The sequence below is a fragment of the Lontra canadensis genome, unplaced genomic scaffold (assembly GCF_010015895.1).
Source record: "Lontra canadensis isolate GAN:19392208 unplaced genomic scaffold, GSC_riverotter_1.0 scaffold110, whole genome shotgun sequence".
NCBI lineage: Eukaryota > Metazoa > Chordata > Mammalia > Carnivora > Mustelidae > Lontra > Lontra canadensis.
Genome location: NW_022631104.1, coordinates 4,025,521 through 4,049,330, shown reverse-complemented (window position 1 = coordinate 4,049,330; position 23,810 = coordinate 4,025,521). Strand labels below are relative to the sequence as shown.

At 47.8% G+C, this 23,810-nt stretch overlaps 2 protein-coding genes across 2 annotated transcripts in view; one reads left to right on the top strand and one right to left on the bottom strand.

Annotated features, from left to right (window-relative positions):
- The window catches only part of GLP2R (glucagon like peptide 2 receptor), a 42,372-nt gene extending 36,717 nt beyond the window's left edge, over positions 1-5,655 (bottom strand). Inside the window, exon 1 of the mRNA XM_032839850.1 lies at positions 5,594-5,655. Coding sequence (XP_032695741.1) covers positions 5,594-5,608 — 15 coding nt within the window. The 5' untranslated portion in view covers positions 5,609-5,655. The remainder of the gene's footprint in view (positions 1-5,593) is intronic.
- A 1,598-nt stretch (positions 5,656-7,253) lies between these two features.
- GSG1L2 (GSG1 like 2) lies at positions 7,254-22,356 on the top strand. Its single transcript, XM_032840070.1, has 5 exons — positions 7,254-7,563; positions 16,053-16,100; positions 17,160-17,312; positions 19,101-19,212; positions 22,098-22,356. The coding sequence occupies exons 1-5, from the start codon at positions 7,254-7,256 to the stop codon at positions 22,354-22,356; spliced, it is 882 nt and encodes a 293-aa protein (XP_032695961.1).
- Positions 22,357-23,810: the final 1,454 nt, after the last annotated feature.

The following is a 23,810-nucleotide window of genomic DNA, read 5'->3' as shown; positions in this document are numbered from 1 at the left end:
TCCCCCTCTCCCTCTGCCTGCCCCTCTGCCTGCTTGTGATCTCTCTGTCAAATAAATTTAAAAAAAAAGAAAAATTAAAATACCTTACAGCACCCCTGTGAGCTCACAGTGGTGCCCTGAGGCACATTAGCACAACCATCTGGAAACCATGGGATTAGCCGATAAGTAATAACAATGATGATAATGATGAGGAAATAATTGGCATTTACCCTTAGGCTTCAGTTTCCAATAAACTTTCAATCTCCCACAATACCTTCTGTCTCTGAGTTACAGCACAAGAGTCACGAAGGGAATTTACTAACACGCTGTTTAGGAAAATCAGTTTCCCGACGGGACTATAACTGGATTCGTATTATTTTTCACACATTCGGCAAAGAAGCTGAGAACCAAATCATCAGCTTCCAGAATCCTCCAAGCCGCCAAAGTTAGACACTTTCTTGGATAAAGAGCTACTTATATTGTCAGGGACGTCACTGGAACTGGCCAAGGAAGAGACAATAAAATCAGTCATGCACGTGAGCTGTGTCCCTGGACTTACTCTGCCCTCTTCCCCTGCCCTTTGCCATGACTGATGGCCATGGTCAGAAGAAGGGGAAGGAGAAGGAACCCTACAAAGCACCAAATTTGTTCAGTTCAGGGGAGCTGGACAAACAGACTGTCTTCCCAGTTACTTGTTCCGAAGACATGAAAAACACAAGATATGATGATCACACCCAGATCCAAACAAGGTAAGGAGCCAAAGAAATAGCACGAACAGATGTTTTCTCTCTTTTTTTTTTTAAGATTTATTTATTTATTTATTTGACAGACAGAGATCACAAGTAGGCAGAGAGGCAGGCAGAGAGAGAGGAAGGGAAGCAGGCTCCCCGCTGAGCAGAGAGCCCAATGGGGGGCTTCATCCCAGGACCCTGGGATCATGACCTGAACCGAAGGCAGAGGCTTAACCCACTGAGCCACCCAGGTACACCCAGATGTTTTCTAACTGGAAAAAAATCAACTTGATCTTGATTCCTCTTTCCCTTGAGTGGGCAGCCAGCATCAATGCCTACCTTGGCTGAGAAGCGATCAAGGGAAAGGGAAAAAAGACCTTCTGAGAATTGCTCTCAATCCATTTTATTGTATTCTTTGTTCAAGAAGGCATACGCCTCTCTGTAATTCAAACAAAAAATTGCAGGAGAGCCCCAAAAGGGGAGAAGGTGGAATCCTGATCTTAGTATCAGAAATGACCGTCTCCTTCTAGCCTCTTCTATCTGGGCACACGCTTCCGTTTATTTATTTTTTTCTTTTTCTTTCCCTTTTTATTTTAACTGAAAAAGGAAATCATCTAGTTTCATGCTTCTACCAGAAGATGCATTGTGAATATACATCCATTTCAAGAGCCGTACTTCTAAAACATCATTTTAACAGCTACATGGTGATGTTCGGTAAGGGAATAGGATATGATTCAGTTTTCAAATTCTCCAGCATCGGACACTTACATGGGCCAAGATGCATGCTAATATAAATTCTGCTGTACTGAAAATATTCACAATTAAACATTCGAGCACATCTTTATTTTCTTAGGAGAAATTCTTTCAACTGGAATTTCTGGGTCATTGAATATACACATTTTTAAAGGGTTTTGATAAGGGACTGACAACCTATCCTCGCCAAGTTTTTTTTTTTTAATTTAAAAATATGCACCTTTTTACGCTCCCCTCGGCAATGTAGGAAAGAGCCACAAATTCATTTCTTAACGAGCCTGAGAGAGAGAGAGAGAGTTTATGTTTTTTGAAGCCAAAACAACTGTTAATTAACTTAAATGAGTCCGGCAGGGGGTGGGGGGGCTGGACTGCTTGAATTTAGAAACTAAACTATCCCTGAGAATTTCTCATTAAGTGAATTTTTAGGAAGACTTCCTGCCAGAAAACACGCCACGGTCATTTATATTCCATGCAGGGAACGCGGCTGTGAGCAAAATCCATCACGAATGTCTAGCAAAGCCTTGAATGTAAACATCTGGGGGAAAACTATGGGATTTAAGACCAAGACCCGAGAAGGGGGGGGGCAGGGGTCATCATGGTTAGGGACGCACCCTGGGGGACTGACAGACCGAAGAGGTTCTGAGGACAGACGGGGTGGCAGGTGGGGGAGGGGGCACTGCTCACAGGGACATTATTGATTAGGAACATGTTAGATGAAAGGAAAAATGTATGGCTTTGTCAGCGTCCTACACCAGCCTGAAGCACTGACGATTTTGCTGGTATAACATACACACAGTCATACGTCTACAGCTGCCATGGCATGCTGGGAAAGAGAGAACCCAGGGCTTGCCTCTGGGCAGAGGAAGTGGCTGAACTCACAAGCCACAGGATGGCAGGTGACAGTCATCTAACAGGGCTTGGCACCCAGTGGGCAATGCATGAGCATCAGTGCACGATCGTGTGCAGAAGGGGAAGGAAACTAGACAGCTAGCTGGCGGGGTGCACTCGGTTGGAATATGAGCTCTCTGGAGAACTAAAGCAAGAATGTGAGTTCTGTATGGACTGTCCCAGGAAGGGTCCTGCCCCTATCGGGCTGGTGGCTCACCCAGAGGCTGCCACCACCGCAGGGATTCCACGAAACCACCCATTGGGCTCACATCCTCGGTCTGTAAGGGCTTGAAGGCAGCCTCTGGAAGAGATCGGACGCAGAGAACTTGGCAGGTGTTGTCTGCCTGTCTGGTTCCAGGTTAGCACCAAAGAAAGCCTGATGAGGTGAATATTTACAGCATCACGGCACCACGGCTCTCCCTAGATGGGGGCAGGAGGGATTTGGAATCCCAATGTCTACACACACACAGACGAACTCCACCCATGGACCAAAGGAGAAAGAGAACCCTTCCTCAAGCCACTTTCATTACCTGCATTTCTCGGGTGAATGGGACTGGGGTTCCTTCATGTTAGGGTCCAGCATGAAAATGGAACCTCCAATGGGAAAGGGGGCCAAAGTCTAGTCTCCCTGGATAAGATTAAAACAAGCTGAAAGTGCCTGGGTGGCTTGGTTGGTGAAGCGTCTGCCTTTGGCTCAGCTGGTGATCTCAGGGTCCTGGTACTGAGTCCTGAGTCGGGATCCCTGCTCAGTGGGGAGTCTGCTCCTCCCTCTGCCTCCCCCTGCTTGAGCTCGCTGTCTCTCAAATAAACAAATAAATAAAAGCTTTAATAAAAAAAAAAAAAGAATAAAACAAGCTGTCAGAATGCCCACCATGTAGGTTGGGTCACACACATTGTAGGACACAAACCTGAAGCCCTCACACATCACACCCTGGGGTTACTGTAGCTAACACAAGAAAGTGTTTTCATCTGTAAGTGGGATTAACAGGAGGGACTCCCTCGAGGGGCACGAAATGATTTAATACAAGGGACGCACCTGACACTTGCCGATAGCACGATACTATTTAAGTCTGATCCTATGTTTGTTAGGGGGGGGAAAAAAAGCATAGGTAAGAAAATAGCAGAAAACGGTCTGGGAGTATAAGCCCCCAAAGGCAAATGAGGGTGATTACTGGGCAGTGGGAATACAGTGATTTGTAGTTGGTATTTACACTTCTTTGAATTTTATACGTTCACTTTTCTAGACCATGATCATTCTATATTTTTATACTAAGAAGAAAGGAAGGAAAGGAAAGGAGAAATGAAAGAAGAGAAAAACCCCTTCACAGTCCATCAACCTTTAAATACTCGGGCCTGAGAAAATTGTAAAAGCAGACAGGAGGCTATCTGGGACCAGTTTAAATGCTATGCACAGAGTTCATGATGACCCTGGAAAATGCTTACAAAATAGTGTAAGGGGGGAAAGCCAGGATACAGAACACTTTCTGCGTCATAATTTCAGCAGCTCAGAAACACGCATAGAAAAAAGGATTTGCAGGAAATATGCCAAAATAGTAACAGCGATGACCTCCGAATATTAGGCTTATGGTTAATCATTGCCGCCTCAATACTGTTTTATATTTCCCAAATTGCCTGCGAGAGCCCGAAACTGCTTCTGGGATCCGAAAGTATGCAGAACTGATCCTACTAGCAGACACCATGACAATTCAAATCATAAACCGCTCTTACTTGCTTGATGGAGACCAGGAGCAGCAGGGCGAGCATGGGCCTTGCAGGGGCCAGGGAAGGGTGCTTCCTGGAGGGAGGGGGAGGCCTGGCCCCCCGGGCAGCAGCAAGGATGTCCATGGGCAGCGCGTGGACTTGGGGCGGGGGTCCCGCTTTCCTTCTCCCGGGCGCTGCCTCGCCCGGCGCCGGCCTCACCTTCCTCCCGCTGCGACTTCACGGGCGCGGGCGCGTTTCTCGAACAGTCCAAGATGGACCACAGGCGGCGGCCTCCTGCATTCCTCCAGGCACCGCGCGAGGAAATGTTTGCACAAACCCTCTCCACGCCGCGCAGAGAGCATCTGGACGGGGCTAGAGCCACCTACCGATGATTCTCCCGGGTTTCCCATCGGCGGTGGCTCATCCCCCGCCCCAGCACCCCCCACCCCCACCCCCACCCCAAAGGCAGGGAGATTTTTCCCAGACCTTGCCCCAAGTCAGCTGCGCTCCAGGGACTTCCTCGGCAGAGGCCCGCCCCAGAGGAAAAGCCAAGGCCTGGGCGTCCGGGGGTTCTGCTCCCAAAACCCAGCTCAGGGCACGAGGCCCGCGGGCCAGAGCCTCGGGTTCCAGCCGCTGAGCTGCCAGCCAGCTGTGCGGTGGGCATCTTGGAGAGGGAGGCTCGTTTCTTACCAGGCCCCCAAGGGCAGGGTCTCCTTCGGGGGGACCCTGACTATGCAAACACTTGGAGGGAGAAAGCGGCTTGGACTCAGGATCGCGTCTACCCAAGAGCCCGGGACATGCGGGAAAGCCAGACAGCCCTCCGGATTACCCCTTGCGCCCCCGGCCCACCTGGCAGAGGCTTTCCCCAAACGCACCCTGCCCCTCTCCCCATGATTTGCGCAGACTCAGCAAGTGCGCATGTGCAGAACCTTTCAGCCCCAGACCACCTGCTTCACGCTTCCTCACAACAAGCAGGTGCGGGGCGTGACGACTGCTCCACCCAACGGCTGGGGAAGTGAGGCACAGAGAGGTTAGGTTGCCGGCCCATGGCCACGAACGGCAAGGCCGGGAGACCCACCTGGTCAGGTGCTGATCTTCCCTTAACTCTCCCGGAACGGTCCTCTTCCCCAGCGAGCTCCTCGCGGGGCCTTGGCTCGGCCCTTCTCGCCCCACCTCTCCCTGAGCAAGTTTACCAGCCTCCAGACCCGGGACCCGGACCCGGGAGGAAGCCATCCTGCCTGGCTGAGATGCAGGTGGGCTAGAGACAAGAAGATCCTGTTTTCATTTAGGCTACTTTTGTTTTTCTCTCCATTCCAGTCGGACGGAGGAGCTCCTCTTGGCTGACTTGTCTGAGTGAATGAATTCCGGACGGTTGGGGAAAAACAAGTAAGGATCATTTCCTAGAAGCCCTTGGCAATCTTAAGATCCTGCCCCGCCAATCTTAAGATCCTGCCCCGCCACGTGGCAAGATTTTAAAACTTAGCGGAAAAATGCTCCTAGTGAACAAAGACCCCCCAAACGGACAGGGACAATAGTACAACCTCTGGAATCAGCATGGTCGTCTCTGGGACAGCAGGACAGAGAGTGCCCGACAATGCTCCGATTCTTTTCCTTTCGGCCGGAAAGCTATTCTGGAGCCCCACGACAATGACTGCATCTTCCACGCTGCACACTGGCAAAGGAAATGCCTGCCCGGTAAGAAAATTCTAGCTAATCTCTTTGAATGTATTCTCAAAAACGTTCTTTTGCTGAAGGGAGAGGGGTTGGGGCTGCCCATGACCTCCCTGCTGTTGGACAGATGCCATCTAGTGATGAGATGTGATAAATCCTCTTCCCCACGAGACAGATGGCCAAGCCCACAAACACAGGGTTCGCAAGACGTTGCCCTCTGCCTGCACCAACAGGAGGTAGAGAGTCAGAGGGACCCACATGGCACCACGCTTCTCTCCTACCTGCCCAGTCCAGTGTCTGCAGGTGTATCTGGGGGGTCCTCAGCTCAGCTGCAATCTAGGACTTGTGTTTCAGACGCTTTTCAGACTGGACTTTTCCGTGACACTCCTGCCCTCGTTCTTGCATCAATGTCCTCTGCCTGAGAAGTGACTGTCCCCCACTTCCAGAGGGGCCCCTTGGTGAGGGCAGGAATGAGAGTGCCACGGGCTATGCTTGCCAGCTTTTGGGCCCCAGGACGGTGCTGAATGCCGAGTCCTGTGGGGTGGGTGCTGCCCGCCCCTGCTCCCCCCAGCATTTCGGCTCTGGAGCGGACTGCCGGCACCTCAAGTCTCTCAGTCCCAGAAACAGGACGTTGTCCTTGGCAGTCCCTGTGTCCGTAGGGCTGGGCAGGGAACGGGCTGTGCGGGCCGTGGGATTCCCCATTTTGGGCACCCGACACTGAGTAAGTACCCTGATGAAAGCGAAAAGTGAGGGTGGGCAGACTCACCCAGACACCTGCCCAGATGCCCTTGGTCTTCCGTCGAGCACCAGCACCCTCCGCAAGAGCCAAAAGGTGGGAGGAACCTGAGTGTCTGTGGACTGGTGAATGCATGCACACAACGTGTCTGTCCACAGCATGAGATGCTACTGAACACTGAAAAGGGAGGGAATTCTGCCACCTGCTACATCACGGGCGAGCCTTGAGGACAATACCCTGAGTGAAATAAGCCAGTCGCGAAGAAACAGTACTGCATGACCCCACTCATGGGAGGGCCCAGGAGCGGCCACCTTCATAGGGACAGGAAGTAGAGAGGCAGGTGCCTGGGCTGGGGTGGGGGGATGGGGAGTAAGCGTTCCCAGGGGCGGAGCTCCAGTGTCACAAGGTGAAGAGGTCTGGAGATGGGATGTGCAATCATGTGAGGGTACACACGGTCACCATGGTCAGTTTCGTCTCCTGCATATTTTACCCCAAGTTGAAAAAGACAAAAACAGAGAGCCAGCCTCCTTCTGCACACCCGCTCCCTGGGAAGGACCAAAGGGCCAGCTCTGTCCGTGGGAACCAGTCCCCCCTCTGAGCTTTCTCCTGCGGCTTCTCCGGCCAGAGGTGCACATGTGGAGGCCACACGCTGGGGGAGCACCCAGGACCCCCTGGCGGATGTGAGAGAAGCCTGTAAGGGTGCCAGATGGCAGGGCTGAGAGGGGCGGGTAGCCTGCGGAGGCAGGAGGGGGCCCACCCGCTGCTCAGCCCGATGCCGCACACCTCCTCCAGCCATGGTCGGGGCCAGACAGCAGCAGGTGCTGACCCTCCTCCCCACCTGCCTCGCCCTGGCCTTCTCCCTCATCGCTGTGGGCAGCAGCTACTGGTGCAAGGGGACCCGGAAGGTGGCAAAGCCTCTGTGCCTGGACCAGCCGGGCGGGCCGCACTGCAGTCACTTCAGCGGGGGCCATGACAGCGATGGCAGGAGGGACACCGGGAGCCAGGTTGTCCAGTACATTTGGGAGACGGGGGACGACAAGTTCATCCAATGCAGGTTCCACGTGGGGCTCTGGCAGTCCTGTGAGGAGAACCTTGGCGGCACAGGTGAGCACGGCTGCGGGGGACGGGGCTGGGGACAGGTGCAGGAGCTCTGGAGCCGGGTGCCTGGCTTTGAGTCCCAGCGTGGCCACTGAGTGCCTCCGGATCCTTGGGCAACCTCTTCACCTCTCTGAGCTTGCTTTCTCAGCTGTCAAATGGGAACGAGAGAGGTACTCGTGACCAAGAGTTATTATAAAGATTGACTGCATTCACTGTCTTGCAGCCGTGCCTGCAACACACCGTGTGTTGGTAAACACTCGCTTTTACCCTTCCCTACTGTCACCCAATCCCTAGAGAACCCCAAATGGCCCTGTCCGTCTCCAAACTGCATCCTTGCACTCCGAAGGAGGGCTTGGAATGGCAGGTTCTCTTAGAAAACTGACTTTTGTCATCATTGGTAGGAAGGGGACCCCCTCTGTGGGGCACCTACCAGAGGTGAGAATCCTTAACAAGTTAGACCTTTGTCTCTGGAAACCCTCTAAATAACCCCGCAGAGTAGATACCATTTCCTCAGCTCACAAATGAGGAAACTGAGGCTTTGAGTTTCAGGTCACATGGCTGGTAAGCCCGACCCCTTTCTCACCCCATGATGCAGCTCTGATCTTTTGAGCTTCTGTGGGTTTGGCAGAGGGGTGGGAGGGAAATGGGGGAGGGGAAGAGACGAGAGAGAAGAGGGAGAGGAAGTTTTGGTGTTTGGAGCTCCTATATATCAGAAATGTCTTTCTTTCTTTTTTTTTTTTTTAAACCTCCCAAGGAACTGAAGAAGGAGGACTTGGACTCCCCAGGGTCAGGCATCCTGCCCATAAACCCAAGCCCATGCTTGGGGCCAGGATTCTCTTCCCTTCCTGCTAGGAAAGCATACCCTTCAAGGTGGAAAGGAGAGGCCCCCCCCTCTCCCCATTTGTCTCTTGATCTTGGGCTTAACGTGTCAAATTTCTTGACCAGCTTTTTACTTTCTCTGGAGTTTCTAATGGCTTTTTCCAACCCTCATAGCATTAGTGGTTTATTCTTGAGGTCCGAGTAAAAGGATCCAAGGAGGAACCCTCTGATATGGTGCTTACTCCTCTCCATCCTGCCTTAGTGGGGGCCGCAGAAGGGCAATGCCAAGTCTTACCCTTCCTCATATCCCAGTCAGTGTGTATGGCCCTTGCTTTAAGTGGGATGCACACCCTGCCACAGTGCCTCGAGCTAAGGCTGCAAGAAGCCCCTCTCTGCCCTGTCCTCTGGGGGATGCAGCTATCTTCCTATAAGTCTGCTCTCTCTACCCCACAAACAGGCACAGAAGGCTTAGGGTCTTGCATTCTGGAGGGCACCAAAGGCAGTCTCAGATTTTTAGTTTGAAAAATATGGTCACCAATCCCATAGACGAGTTGCTTGGAGACTTCCACTCCCCTTCCAAGTCCCCATCTGAGGAATGCCTACTTCAGTCCATAGCTGCGTGTAAACATCACGCCAGTTATCAAATGTTTGCTGTGCAGGACAATCGCCCAGGAAGTTAATACACACCCAGGTGCCCAGCCTCTGGAGATTCTGATTCAGTAGGTCTTAGAGGGGGTCTAGAAATCTACAGTCCTTTAAAAAAATATGTTAACCAAGGTAATATTTACACATAGATAAAAGATAAAATCATTTTGAAATGGTTATAAGAAAAATCAACAGATCCCTGCTGCCTTCTGGCTTTTTGATAACCTAGTCCCGCCCATCAGGGAAACCACTTTCAGCTAAGTTGTTTCTTCTGGGATTTGTTTCCATGTTTCAAAAAACATGTGCTGTCTTCATGTTAAAGCTCCTTTATTGACTTGCTGTCATAATAGATGAGGCTAAATCTCTCGTACCCTCACATCCCACATCTATTCTGCCCTCTTCCTGATATACTATATTGCTGTTTTAGATAAATCAACAAACCAATCATTTATTTGGAGTATATAAATATTGTTCATCATGGAATCAAAGAGGTGCTATCATTACATTAAATTTCTTGTGTAGCTTTTTGTTTTTCCTGGAATTCCCAATTGCCTTTTCTTTTCTCATCCTCATAGCATCGCTTTTTATTCCCCTTGGCTCTCCTTTTCATCTGGTGTTATCTATATTTCTAATAAGCTCCCCTGGTGATTAAGACACACACCAAAGTCAGAGAAACATGACCCAGGGGACAGCAAAGCCCTCCGGAAAAAGGGCACTCGGAGCAGCACGGGAATGAATTTGCTAAAAGCCATTTCCTTATTAAGCACAGGAAGAATGTGCTAGGAGAATGGAGGGAGAGAAAGGCAAGTGAGCCACAGTGGTGAGAACTGAGATGAAACTAAAACAAGGAAAAATAGGACAATAGTTTTCACAAAGACTGACCTATGACATGGGAATAGAAGGGACGAGAAAGTTCCTTACAGCCCTGGGCATGGCGAAGTCTTCATAAAGGAAGTGGCCACCGCACCCAGACCTCCAAGCAGCACTGTGATTTTAATAGATGGAGATTAGGGTTGAGACTATTCCAGGCAGACAGGACAGAGTGAGCAAAGGTCTGAGGCAGGACACTTCTGGTATCTGCATTAGAACACAAAGCAGGGTGGCAGGGGAGGTCTCCTCACGGGAGAATTTAACTCACGTGGCTCTACGGTGTCACCTGAGGCAGCTTCTCCTCCTCTGCAACATAAGGTCACGGTCACTCCAGGACAAGGAACTGAGCAAGACCTATGTTCGCTGGAAAAAAAAAAAAAAAAAAAACCTAACTGGAGAGAATTAGAAGCATCACTAATTGTAATGCTAGGGCAAGTTGGGCCGCAGTAGAACGTGAACCTGAGAGCAGGAATTAGAAGATTAGACATTAGGAGCTGCTTCCCCAGTGACCAGCAAACTGGGAGAAAGGACTCTGCAAGGGCTGGGCTCCAGGGAAGGCTGGGCTTTGCAGGGACTGGAAGCCTCATCTCTTAAATGATGTTGAAGCATTGGGCTTCAGGCAGGAGTAGAAGCAGGTGCAAACCATCTACCGGCATACAGCACATGCCTGACACATCCACACAAACACTATGCAGAGAGATGATATAAATTGTCTCTGAGCTTTCTGCTAAAAAGTTATTACCAGGTTGGGGGAGGGGAGCCTTCTCAACGGAAAACAGGGGCCAACGGCTACGTGAGGGTCTTTTGGTCTTCTTCCTCGAGAGACCAGGAATCTCATTGGCACTTCTGCCCACCCGCTGAGTGTTTACTATGCACACACACACTGCCTTCTCATGGATCACACACCTGAAAGGCTTTTAAATAGTTAAATATATTTAAATTAAATTTAAATTTATACATTTAAATCAACTTAAGTTTTGGATTTATTTAAATAGATTTAAATTAAAATACATTTGAGGTTCTTAGCGATTCATGCACAAAACCAAGTAGAAATAAAGAGTCATTCTTGACCCTTTTCTGGTTTATGCACATCTTATATACTTGATGTCATGCCAGAAAGAGACTTTAACAAGTACCTCGTTGGGTTTTCTCAAAGAGGATGTCCCCCTGCCCCGCCCCGAGATGCCTTTTGAGATGCTTTTTGTGAAATTATATAAAAAGGGTTTTGATAGTCAAAATGAATTGGAAAATGGTGCATATTACACTTTTTTCTTGAAAATTCACAATGCACGTTATCATGTTAAAATTTCTAAGAGGTACCACAATGAAGAAGACTGTTCACTGTTTATTACATATCCCAGGGCTTCCTGAAGGTAGTCGACCACAGGAAAAAGAGACTGTTTGGAGGAACGTTCTTTGTGAAAGGCTTACCTAAAACAACAGATGCCTTTTACAGGTGGGAAAACTGACTTCTCGAGGCAGAAGTGCCCCCCTTTGAAGACTGAGCAGTTAGATACTAGTAAAGCAAGACACAGAGGTCAGACTTCTTAACCCAAACTCCTTACTTCCCCCCTCCCTGACCCAAAGCCCAAAACTTAACCGAAGGACAATTGTCTTATAATTGCAACTGAATGCATGTGTGTCCATCAATCCAAAAAAACCTCTGCTCACATTTTAATATGTTTCCTAATATAATGAAGTTGTAAACTTCATTATATTAGGTAAACCTAATTAGGTAAACCGGGTAAACCACAGTCTCTAAATATGGTCATTACTTTATTAAGAACCAAGAAGAGGACGTCTTCTCCAGAACACCTTTTTTTTTTTCCCTCCCTCAAGAGAAACTTGATCACCTTCACATGTTACAGGATGACCTCAGATCAAAAAGCTTAGAATTAAGTTTTTATTGAATAATAACTAAAGTCCTAGCAAACCTACAAAAGAATGAAACAAAAGATATTCATCCCAGGTCGAAAACCAGTGCCCACAGAAGGTGGTAACAGAAGCAAATGGAGCAAGGGCAGTAAGGAATGGCAATGACCTTGAACCTCACCCCCAGCTAAAGGAGGCAGCCCCTGGCTCTGCTCAGCGTTATGGCCTCGTGGACTTAAGCGCTTGGTTTTGTCAGATCCTTTGATTTTTCACGGGAAGTAAGATATTTGGATTTCCACGTGAAAACTCCCAATTTTAAAATATCTTGAAGGGGCACTTGGGTGGTTCAGTCGGCTAAACCCCGGACTCTTGGTTTCAGCTCAGGTCATGGAGGCCCCCCTGGGGTTCCATGCTCAGCAGGGAGTCTGCTTCAGATCTATCCCTCTGCCCCTTCCCCGCTGCTCAATCTCTCCTCTCTCTCTCAAACAAATAAATTATCTTAAAAAAAAAAAAAAAAAAAAAAAAAACCACCTTATCTTGAAAACATTACATTGGCCCGGGAAAGCACGTCTGCAGCAGAATATGGCCTGGGGCCCCCAGTTAAAGCTCACTTCACACAAACATCTGCTCTTAAGTGTAATTTATCACAAGTGCCTGGGAGATTTGGGGGACGTGAAAGAAAAGGATTATAGCTAAGGTGAATGGGAAGGCACCCAAATGGCTCAGATTGCTCGGGAGATCTGCCAGTAAGCACTCCAGCCTGGAGAGGGTGCCCTTGATCCAAAAAAGCCGAGGAAAGCGGCCTCAGGGCAGCCCAGCCACCCTCAGCGCTGCAGCACCGTGGAGCCTCCTGGATATTTTCCTTCTAAATCAGATTCCTCTCTGTCCCTGCAAAAGCTGACCCTCCAGGGGAGCCCTTGCCTGGAGTGTGATTTGCGGACATCCCTGGCTCAAGCCACCTCTTCCTATTCCCACTCCTGTCGCCCTAGTGCCTTTCAAAGGGGGGGGAGGGGTGTGCCTCTGATTCCGGGGTCTGAAATGAAAACTCGTGGCCGGACGGCACTTACACTGTGCTCTTTACCTTAGGCGAGGCAATGAGTCAACAAAATGTGCTGGGTTCCAGATCTTCACTGTTCTGCTAAACCCCACAAAAGGTCAAGGACGGAGGGGCCCAGGCACCCCGTGGGGGGCGGGAGTGGAGGACAAGCAGACGGGGATGCGAGAACCCAGCGTGGGGACCTGGCCTCTGTGTCCCAAGCTGGCTCGTTGCCCCACTTGGCTGGAGAAGCCCTCGCCGCCCAGCTATGTAACACCAGCCTCTCTGGCTTTTGTGGGATTTATGAAGATTTTTCCTTTTAATCCTGCTGGCCTCATTCAAAAGGAACACCATTTCTGGGGATTCAGATTAATCAAGGGGTCACTGTGGCCTGACTCCTTTCCCTGGCTGACCTCAGCCTTCGGAGCGACGGTGAATTCCCCTAATCTTCTTGGCTGGCCCTCACTTTCTCTTTGCCCCACCCCTGGCTCTGTACCTGGTCCCCTCTTTATTCCTGTGACAAAGGGCAAGCCTATTGGGAAGGCCACATAGATGATTAGTGCTCCGTGCATTATGTAGAAAGACAGCAGGTGGGGAAAAAAAAGAAAAAAAAAAAAAGAAAGACAGTAGGTGGTGATACAGAAAAATACGAGCGTTGGGTGGGAGAACACAGTTCCTGATTTTGACTCTACCAACCTGTCTAAGCCTGGTCTCCAGATCTGTCAAAGACAATGTGTACTCACCCTTACGGATAACAGAACACTCCAAAAAAAGGAGAAGTGTCAGGCACTTCACAGAATCCTTGCACATTTTCATTGGAGCACCCATTTCACAGATGAAGACGTGAGGTTTCTATACAATGTTTCTCTGAAAGCAGCACGTGGAGTAGAGACATCCCCCAGAAGCTGGGGGGGGGGCCTCTTTGGAAGAAGCAGGGGGACGCGGACAAATTTTTGCAGCTCTGACTGAAACATCACAGCCGCTGCCCCCACATCAGAGAATCTGCAAGAAAAACGGACTCCTCGCCTCAGTGCCAAGTTGACTTAATTAAAAACTGGCTGGATTAAAACGGGCTTAATTAAAAAGTGGCTGAAGAGGTCACAGTGGCTTTAGATCGGCCGATGGGTCCCCGAGGCTGTCGTCCTCAGCCCCAGGCTGTGCAAATATCCTCCCCCACCCCCAACCCCAGGCCGCTTGTTGTGAATGGTTCTGTGAGGGGTGAAGTCCTTCTGCATGTCTGTCCATCAGAAAGTATCCCAGCGGGGCAGCTCAACCAAATAAAGTCCTCTAGCATAAACCCAGGCTTCGTTCCTCTTCCTCCGATAGCCCAGTAGAGGAGCCCTGCAGATGTGCAGAGCAATGAGGCCCCAGGGAACTTGGAGTTTCATGAGGATAAGTCTGGCAAATCTTAAGGATTATCGTCTTTTGGACCGGCGCCGTCAAGGGTGCAAACTGCTCCTGCATCCGGTCCTTCCCGAGTGAGCCTGACCCCGTGGAAGGTGTAGCCAAGAGAAGGGCTCTGTGTTGGGAGGATAGGGAGAGGAGGCTAGCCACACAAGAAGAGAGACTTTGACTCAGTGCCGGAGGAATAGGGAGCCGCTGTAGGTTCTTGAATAAGGGAGTTACCAGGCATTTTCTCTCCAACAAAAGAGAAGTAATTTCCACAGTCAAAAGATGCTCCCCTGAGCTTATTTCTGTCCCTGAACCTTTCCGGCAAAGGTAGGTGATGTGACCCTGACCCTCAGAGTACTTAGGGTCTATTATAATTCATCATGATGTGTGCTAGTCACGTGCAAAAGGGCCCAGCAGAACTCATTTTGTTGCAGCGGAATTGCAGTGAGTAGGAACTGAGAGCAACTTTCCCGTCTATGATGTCATTAAATCCTCAAAGCGAGGCTACTGCAGGGACTACCGAACCTGTTTTAGGGATGAGAAAGCCATTCTTTGAAGAGTTAATGATTGGTGCCCCGTGTTGCCCTGTTTTAGTTCCTAATGGCCCAGACGAGGAGCAGCTCTGGGTCTTAGGTCTCTCCACATCTCCCTGCGTGTTCCCTGCTGTGCACGGGAATGCATTAAATCCATGCTGTAGTGGGACAGCCCCGGGCTGGGTCCCTGCAGACTGAGTCCTAATGCTCAGACTGCCTCTGTGTAAGCTGTCCTGTACCTGTCACTTACCCTCTGGGATCCTTGGAGCCACTCCAACTCTGCAAGGAAGAAGCAGGTGATTGTGCAGGCATCTGGACACCTGCCATGGCTGATAATACTCCTAGACAAAGCCCCACCTTCCAGAACATGAAGTAAGCCTGGGGGGGTGGGCGCAGGATTCTCTCTGGTCTCTGGTGCACACACTGTCTTTCCGCACTCCAGAAAGTACAATGGAATGCAAATAGCGAGGTCACTAAGTAACAGATATGAATCTGCTCTAGTTCTTTTCAAGATTTATTTATTTTAGAGAGAGCACAAGCAGGGGGAGGGGCAAAGGGAAAGGAAGGGAGAGAATCCCAAGCAGGCTCGACGCTCAGCCCAGAACCCAACACGGGGCTTGATCTCAAGACCCTGAGATCGTGACCTGTGCTGAAATCAAGAGTGGGACAAATAACTGAACTGAGCCACCCAGGCGCCCTGCTTTGACTCATTTCTAAATATCATTACCAATGTTGTTACCTTCCCTCTAACTGGAAACAAACTATCTGAGACTCATACATAGGGGATGCTGTTGGGGAAGTTGAGAATCCCGGGTCTAAGGCTGGCAGTATCAGTCCAGATGGGCTGGATTGTGCCGCGGTAACGAACAACCCCCAAGTCCCCAGTGGTTTAAGTCAAATTCGCTTGTAGTTCATTCTGTGTGGATTTTTCAGGTGGGCAAGGGGTGAGTCTTCCCCACAACCATTCAGGGACCCAGGCTGATGGAGACTCCATCCGTCAGGGGAATGTGAACCAGTGGGCAGTCCATTGGTTCTTACAGCTTCTAAGCAGAAGTGACCCATCCCAGGGCAGCTGGCAATGCACTGGCCAAAGAAAGTCATATGGCCAAGCCCAGACTCACCGGGATGGGATGGGAGGGGATGGGATCAGATCATGCTCCCATGGGGTGGGTGGGGAGGCAGCACACCAACAATAAAACAATCTGCCATATTCCCCCCAATCCTTGTTCAGAATGACCCGGCATTGACTGAAGGTGCTAGAAACTCAGTCAGTCGCTAATTGTCTTGGCTACTCCTACTTATGACTATATATTCTCTTTGTGTTCTAGGTGAAAAGTGTAGGAGTTTCCAGAGTATAATACCAGCTGAAGAACAAGGTAAATACCTTACTCGTGTCTGTCCACCAGCACGCCCCACAACTGGGATAACTTTTACTGTTTTTGTGGGGACTGGAGAAAAGGTGAGAGAGTGATTTATGATTTTCCCGCGAAGTCAAATCCAACAGCTAGAACGGCAGGCTCTCTCCATGTGCCCTATAGTCAATGGTGCTGGAAAATGTCCAACCTCCAATTTTGCCCGCAGGGAGGGACGGGAAGCCCCAACAGGTAGTGTTTGCTGTTTCCCACAGTATGAACACTCCTACCGTGTTTCACTGCAAATCAACAATGCGTGGTAGACACGGGGCTGGGAAGAGATGAGCTCTGACCACCACTGTCTCGAGCACTTTGTCTCTGTAACACTCATCACATTCACAATGACTTTCTCAGTATCTGTTTCCCCAGCTGGAATAAAGGTTTTGTGAAGGCATGAATCACACCCGTTTCATCCCTTCCTGGGTCCCCAGCACCTAGCGGGCTCTTCTGGGGGACTTCCAGGAACATGAGCTTGCCACCCTGTCCCCTCCCGCGATCCACTGGTCTCCACCTCCAAAACAGTTCCTTGGAGCCGCAGGTGGGGTCCCCTCCAGAGGGCAGACAATTGGCTCACATTGAAACAAATAAGGTTTGGGGATCTCTAACCAGAGCTCTTACTCTCCGATATCTCTACCTTCTTGTTTAAGTGTGTGTATCTTCTTTAAAAAGACAAAGGTAACGTCTTCTGGTGAAATCAAACAACACATTAGCTTTTGAGCTGGGGAATAAAGACCCCAGCATCTCTCGGGTCTTCTCATCAGACCCTTACTCTATTTTTCTTCCCTCTCAGCAGAGGACAATATTTACACAATCCTCCCTCAACCCCAAGGAGTCCTCTATCACTGCCAACTTTCCAGATTCAACAGACATGGCTGTGGGTTTGGGTTTGTTTTTTTTTTTTTAACCCCTTGGTGTCTGTTTTTTATTTTTTATTTCAGAAGTGAACTAAACCAAAGGGCTGCACATGGCAGTACTTCTGAATTTTCAGCACTCAGCATCTCTGTCGTCCTCACCTTTTTGCAGGTGTTCTGTGGTTGTCCATTGGGGCCGAGATCCTGAATATACTTCTGTTGTTCACAAGTGCCATCCTCCTGGGCTCCAGAGTGAGTTATCATAGCTCTGGGTTCCACCAGCTCAAGGTGGATGCATCTGTGGCCATTCTCACGGTGCTGGCAGGTACTTGCCCGCAGCAGTAGTCAGACAGGCTGACTCCCCACAGCCTGCCCCAGTGGGAGGGAGAGAGGGACAGAAGGACAGAGGGAGGGACAGAGCTTTAGCCAAAGTGCAGGGCAGTTTTCTGTTGATGGGCAGTTCAGCAGAACAGCGGGCTGGTCTGCCAGAGAAGTCACTGAGTTAACCCCATTGCGGGGAAAGCAATGATGCTTTGAGTGGCTGATGAAAAGAAAGGGGGTAGGCATAGGGGATAGAGAATAAGATGTCTTAACTGCCACTTTATCACAACTCTGGGAAGAAGATATATTGGCTCTGAGAACAGAAATTGCCTAATTTAGTCAGGTGGTTATGCATGAAATCCTGACTGGGTTCAGATTTCTGAGACCTAGTGGCTGTGTGACCCCAGGCAAGTCACTCAACTTCTCTGAGCAAGCTCTCTCAAAAGACTATGGTGATGACTGGGTAAGAATGCACCTAGTATGTAGTAAGAATGCAAGAAATGGTCACTTGCTAAAAATCATCATCCAAGTTTGGTGTACCTATGAGAATGAAAAACTCCCTTTTTGGGGAGTGGGGGTCCTCTCTGTCCTCCAAGCAACTTTTAGAGCAACTTCATTTGGTCTCCTGAGTTGGCATTTCCATCAAGAAAGAACCCCGAACAAATGATTTCCTTCCCTTCTCTGTCCTGATAAGCTCTGTTAATAGTGTATCAGTCCAGTGGGGAACTCACTTCTGTGTTTGGTAAGCGTCAGGTGTCTTTCCCAAGCCTTATCATCAGTGAATAGGATGATAAAATCCAGTTTCTGGATCTTCATAGCAGAGAGGCAGGCCATGGACTCTTGAAGACTCTTCCCCAGGTCCTGAAATTCCCAAGGGACCCCAACATCATGAGAATAGTCTTCTTTCTGGGTGTCTGTTTCACTTTGACTGTAAGCACAATGTCAGATAGAATGTTTGAGGATTCACATCGCAAGGACTTTAGCCAGCCCTATTAACATAAATAATCACCCCCACCAATTAAATCTATTTCTGTTTGGGCCCCTGAAGATGATCTCTAACTGGCCACCATTTGCCATACATTTATTAAATTGTAACACCGTATGTGGAATTAGAGTCCCCGCAGAAGAAAGACAAAACAACGAAACACTAGGGTTTAAAAGTAAAACTCAAGAAAGCTTTCTTGAACAGAAGACCAGACTCCCAAGTATCTGGAAAAATAGACATGTGCGTTCAGATCGTCAACATATCCTACCAAACCTATGGGGGAATAAAGTCTTCAGGGGGTCTCCAGACAAAAAGGCCAAGACACAAAGGAAAGAAAATCCCATTGGCAGCTGATTTCTGTTCCTCCTGATTACTACCACATGAGTCTAGTGTGGCCAGAACATACTTGGGGTTTTGTTTTTGTTTTTGTTTTTCATAGTATCCCAGTGTTGAAGCATTAGCAAATCATCCACATGGAAGAGAATAACATGACGAAACACTGAATGTGGATTCAGACCCAATGTAGCTCAAGGACCCCTCTTCTGTGCTTGGAAAGAGAGAATGGAACATTGGAGCCTCTGAGCAGAGGGAGACAGGGGCATGATAGACTGGGGAGAGTTGGTCGTGGGAGGAATGACATGGCCACTGTGTGAATTCATGACAATAAGGAATTAGTAGTGTGTACGTGCAACATGAAGGAGGCTTGAAAGGAATCAAGGAGGATGCTACTGGCTTTCTTTCATCCAACTCACATACGGTAGAGAAACTCTGTTCCTAACTCAGGCTCATAGAGCTCTCCTTATGCAGGGCTCCTCAGTATGCTGGCCCACATTATGTACACAACCATTTTTCAAATCACGGTGAACCTCGGACCAGAAGATTGGAAGCCTCAGACGTGGGACTACAGCTGGTCCTACTGGTGAGTTCTGGCCATGGTGCTCAGGTCCTGATGGGCTGGTGGGGATGCACACAGGTAAATTTGTGGGACTACCGACCTTGGCCATCGTTCTGCCATCTCACTTTGGATGACTTTCTTAACCATCCTGTAGCCCTGCTGTCTCCCCTGTGAAGGGATTATACCTGTCTTATGTGTTCATAGGCATTTAAAGAGATTAGGTTTGTGAAATCTTTGACCCAGCGTCAAGGCCTTAAGGCAACAGAGACACTGATGTTATTGCTTTCTTAAACACGGCTTAGGGAGAAAGTCCTGAGTAATAATGCCTAGTAAATACTTTAGTGATGGGAGATCTGGCCCCAGTTTCTAATGGACAGAGAAAGCCAGGACATAAAAGTTCTGTCTCTTAATGGGAAGACTCAGCCATACCATTGAAGATCACAGGGGTCCTTTTTGATATGGGTTGCCAAAGTACAGCTGTGGCTTTATACACACACACACACACACACACACACACACACACACACACGGACATTTTCATACTGTATAACAATCTCTTATGTTACTTTTCTCTTTGTAAAACAAATAACACCACTCTAGGATTTGGTGAACATGCCTGTGACAGTGTTACCTGTATGATGTATTAGATTTTGTATTCATCTTAGTTTGTGTTCCAGCCTGAAGAAGCTATTTTTTTTTTTTTACAAACATTTCTTTGTAGCATCACACCATTCCCTCCACTGTGTGCCACTTCAGTTCCTCCTTCCAAATAGGTGTCAGTGTGTCTGAGGTGACGTCATTGGTGCTGCACACAGTGAGGAACCCCGCTGCACTAGAGCTCAGATCAATGTCAGGTTGGCCCACAACTATGGCTGATTTATGCTATGGCTGAAGTAGATCTCAAGCATCAAAGGAATCTGTAGGATGGTCTGTTTGTTTCCAATATCATTTTGTTTCATTTCCAGTTACCTGTAATATCTTAACTCTTAATCAAAGAAATAGAGGCAAATGGTTTTTAAAAATCAAATAGTATTACACAGGGGCACCTGGATGGCTCAGTTGGTAAAGCATGCAACTCTTGATCTCAGGGTTATGAATTCGAGCCCCACCTTAGGTGCAGAGATTGCTTAAAAATAAAACCTTTAAAAAAGTCAAATAGCATAAACATAGCAATCTCTCAGTTCTGTCTCTCCCACTCTTCCAGCCCCATCAAAACCCCCCATCTTCCTCTCTACTTGGGATGGCTGTTCTGAGGCATGCCATATGACACTTCCCTTTGCTACTCCTTTGTCTTGAAGAGCTGTTTCCCAGGCCCCATATCATTATCTTACTTAGTTTGCATTCACATTTTATGGGAGCACATCCCCTAGTAGCTCTTTATGAAAGGGTTCAATGATGGAGAAATTATTTTATTTCTTACATATTTGGAAAGGTACTTATTCGGTGCTCCATATGCGTTTGATAGTTTGGCAGAGTATAGAACTCTTTGTTGAAAATCATTTTCCCTGAAAAATGTGAAGACGTGGTTCCATTTCCTTCTAGAACTTATTGCTTCTGGGAAGAGTTCCATAGTATTTTGATTCATGTTCTGTTACAGATAAGCTGGTGTTTTCTACCCTTTATTACTGGTGTTCAGAAATGTTAGGATAATATACCTTGGTGGAGAAATCTCCTTTCATTCACTCATTCACTCTTCTTTCCTGAGCTTGATGGGTCAGAACTTCAAACTGAATATTCATGTCCTAGGATTCTGGGGGATTTTCTGGAATACCAGAAAATTCCATTGATTCTTTCCATTCCTTAGCATTCTGTTCTCTTTTTAGAAACTTTTTGTTAGTTAGATATCAAAACTCAGATTAATCGTCTAGATGTCATTGTATCCCTCATATTTTCTAGCTCCTTCTTTTTGTAATCCTTCCTGAAAAATTTCCTCTCTTTGTCATCCAACCTTCCTATTGAATTCTTATTTTGGATCTTACGTGAATGTCTAAAAGGTCTTTCTTCTTTTCTGGTTGTTCTTTTTTCCTATATCTTGATCTTGCCTTGTTCATGCAGTGTCTTCTCGTATCTCTCTATAGATAGTGATCAAAGGGTTTTCTGCTGGTTGCTATTTTCTTCTGTTCCTTATCTCTTTTCTTTAGATTCTCCCCGCCCCCCCCCTTTTTTTTCTGTTTACTGTTGGGCCTTTCCCCTAGATGTTGGTATTCTTGATGTCAAGTCATATTTAAGGATGATTGAAAACTCTGGAGTGGGTCTGGAACTCAGTTATGCGTAGGTTTCTTTGTAGGTCATTGGATAAGGAGACTCTATTCTACCTGGGAATTTCACCCCCTGAAAACACACAAATGCCAGTTGGCAGAGGTTCTTTCTCAGCAAACGTTCTGCTGGGTTCTGTGGAAGGTGAGAACTGTAGACCATCATCTCAGAATGCAACAGGCTTCTGGGGGGTAAGGATAGAAAGTAACAACACTAATGTCCTGTCTTGGATTATAGCCAACTACCACCACAACAAAAAGCAACACTGTATGTTGGCGGATACAGTACTTCCCAGTATTTCCCAGCATTAGTTCATTAATATCCTCACAACCACCCTACCTGTGGGGTTACTATTAATCAAGTTTTGCAGATGAGAACCTGATACACAGAGATGAAGCCCCCAGCTCAAGAACGCACAGCTCATAAGAGATAGGTGCAAACCCACAGTGAGAGCTTCGCACAATGACTCCAGAGTCGTTCTCTTAACCACTGGGCTACAACAACACTATTGGTTGGTCTCTGAAACTTGTGATCCAAAGTCCAGGTCCAAATCGAGTGGGACGAGGAGCTGGTTTTTCACCAGACTGACCCCCAGCAGGAAGCTCTGGTACCATAGCCCTATACTCCTTCTTAACTGTGGCTTTTGTTGACAGCCTCACGTGGGGTTCCTTTGCCCTCTGCATGGCTGTGTCGGTCATGGCCATGAACAGATACACAGCAGCCCGCCTGGAGTTCATAGAGAAGCAGAGGGTACAGAAGGACAGTCGGCACTCTCAACACAACTTCCCGGAACCCAAGCCTTTGGAAAGTGTTCGGGAAACAGAAGCTGCTCCCAGCCCTGCTGGGCGTGCCCTTGTGAGTGAATCTGCGCACCTGCCGCCCAGTGCCCCAGGCAAAGTGTCCATGTGCTAGGCAGTGCTTGTGGCTACCAGATCCGCACAGGCAGGCAAACCAGGCACTGAGGTCCACAGTAAACATCTTGGGGGTGGACTTCAGAAGGCTGTGGTCCAGGTAAACATTCTACCCACCATCTTACCCTTTATTAAACAGCTTTAGCTTCAGGTACTGATTCTTGGTAAAATGCCAGCGTCTTCAAGTAAGATTGCACTTACAGAATGTATCAACCATTGACACTGTAGTATAAATGAGCACCTCAAGCTTTTCTGACAGTGTGTTTAATAAGTGTAACCAATAAAGAGGGAACATGTGAACCCTAAGGGTAAGAGAATCTGAAGAAAGGGGAAAGCAAGGTTCTAACTACAAAGGGTGAGAAGAGTGTTACCCACAAGTTTGTTGACAGAGGAGTCCGGAAAATTTTTCCCTTAAGGAGCGCACACAAATTGATAGTATGTGTGACTATCCCATACTTTCTCTTTTATTTTAATGAAGAAGGCACAAATTTCAATGTAAAGAATTGGTTTTGTGTTTCTTTAAATATGTATTTTCTTTGCAATTTCCTAATTTCCACCTAGAGTAGAATCCACTTGGAAGGATAATCAAATGATACAACAAAATGAGAACAGTCGAATGGAATGACATCTTATCGCAATTAAGTAGAACAAATGTTGGAATTGTTGTGCTTAAATTACCAGGCACTTTTGTTTCTAAAAATAAACATTGCTAAACGTGCAAGTTTTGTTTGAAGCAGTGGGGTTCTGCATGTTTCCTGATGTGTTGTTACAATATTATATAAATTTATCTTGTATTTTTTTAATTTTTTTAATTTATTTTCAGTGTAACAGTATTCATTGTTTTTTGCACCACACCCAGTGCTCCATGTAATCTCCATGTGCCCTCTCTAATACCCACCACCTGGATCCCCCAACCTCCCACCCTCCGCCCCTTCAAACCCCTCAGATTGTTTTTCAGAGTCCATAGTCTCTCATACTGAGGCCACAGGCTGTTAGACACATAATTTTGAAAAAAAAATAATAAATTTCCAAATTATAACAAACCTAAATATGTTTTAACTTAGATTCTTTTTTTTTTTTAAGTATTTGTCTTTTTAGGAAACACATCATTTCTGGGGGGGAGGGAGGACACAAACTCCCTGAATGTTTCGAATAAAATCACTGAATCTGATTATGTTAAATGGTATTTATACTGTCACAGAATAAGAGGAAATCAGCTAACTTCTTCATGTTTGGGGCTCTAGTCAATTAGCCATCTAACAAATGATGGTTCCAGGGCATTTTGTGTTGTATTGAACCAAGCATATTTGAAGAAGTAAACTGGAATTTTGCCAGAATAAGCCCAACTCACAGAGGCATGCTGAGGTCCACTGGGCCATTTCTTCACCTGGAGCAGAGGGGTCTGTACACTGTGGGTTCTGCCCTCCACAGTATGTGGGTTCTTTTCTATGGTCT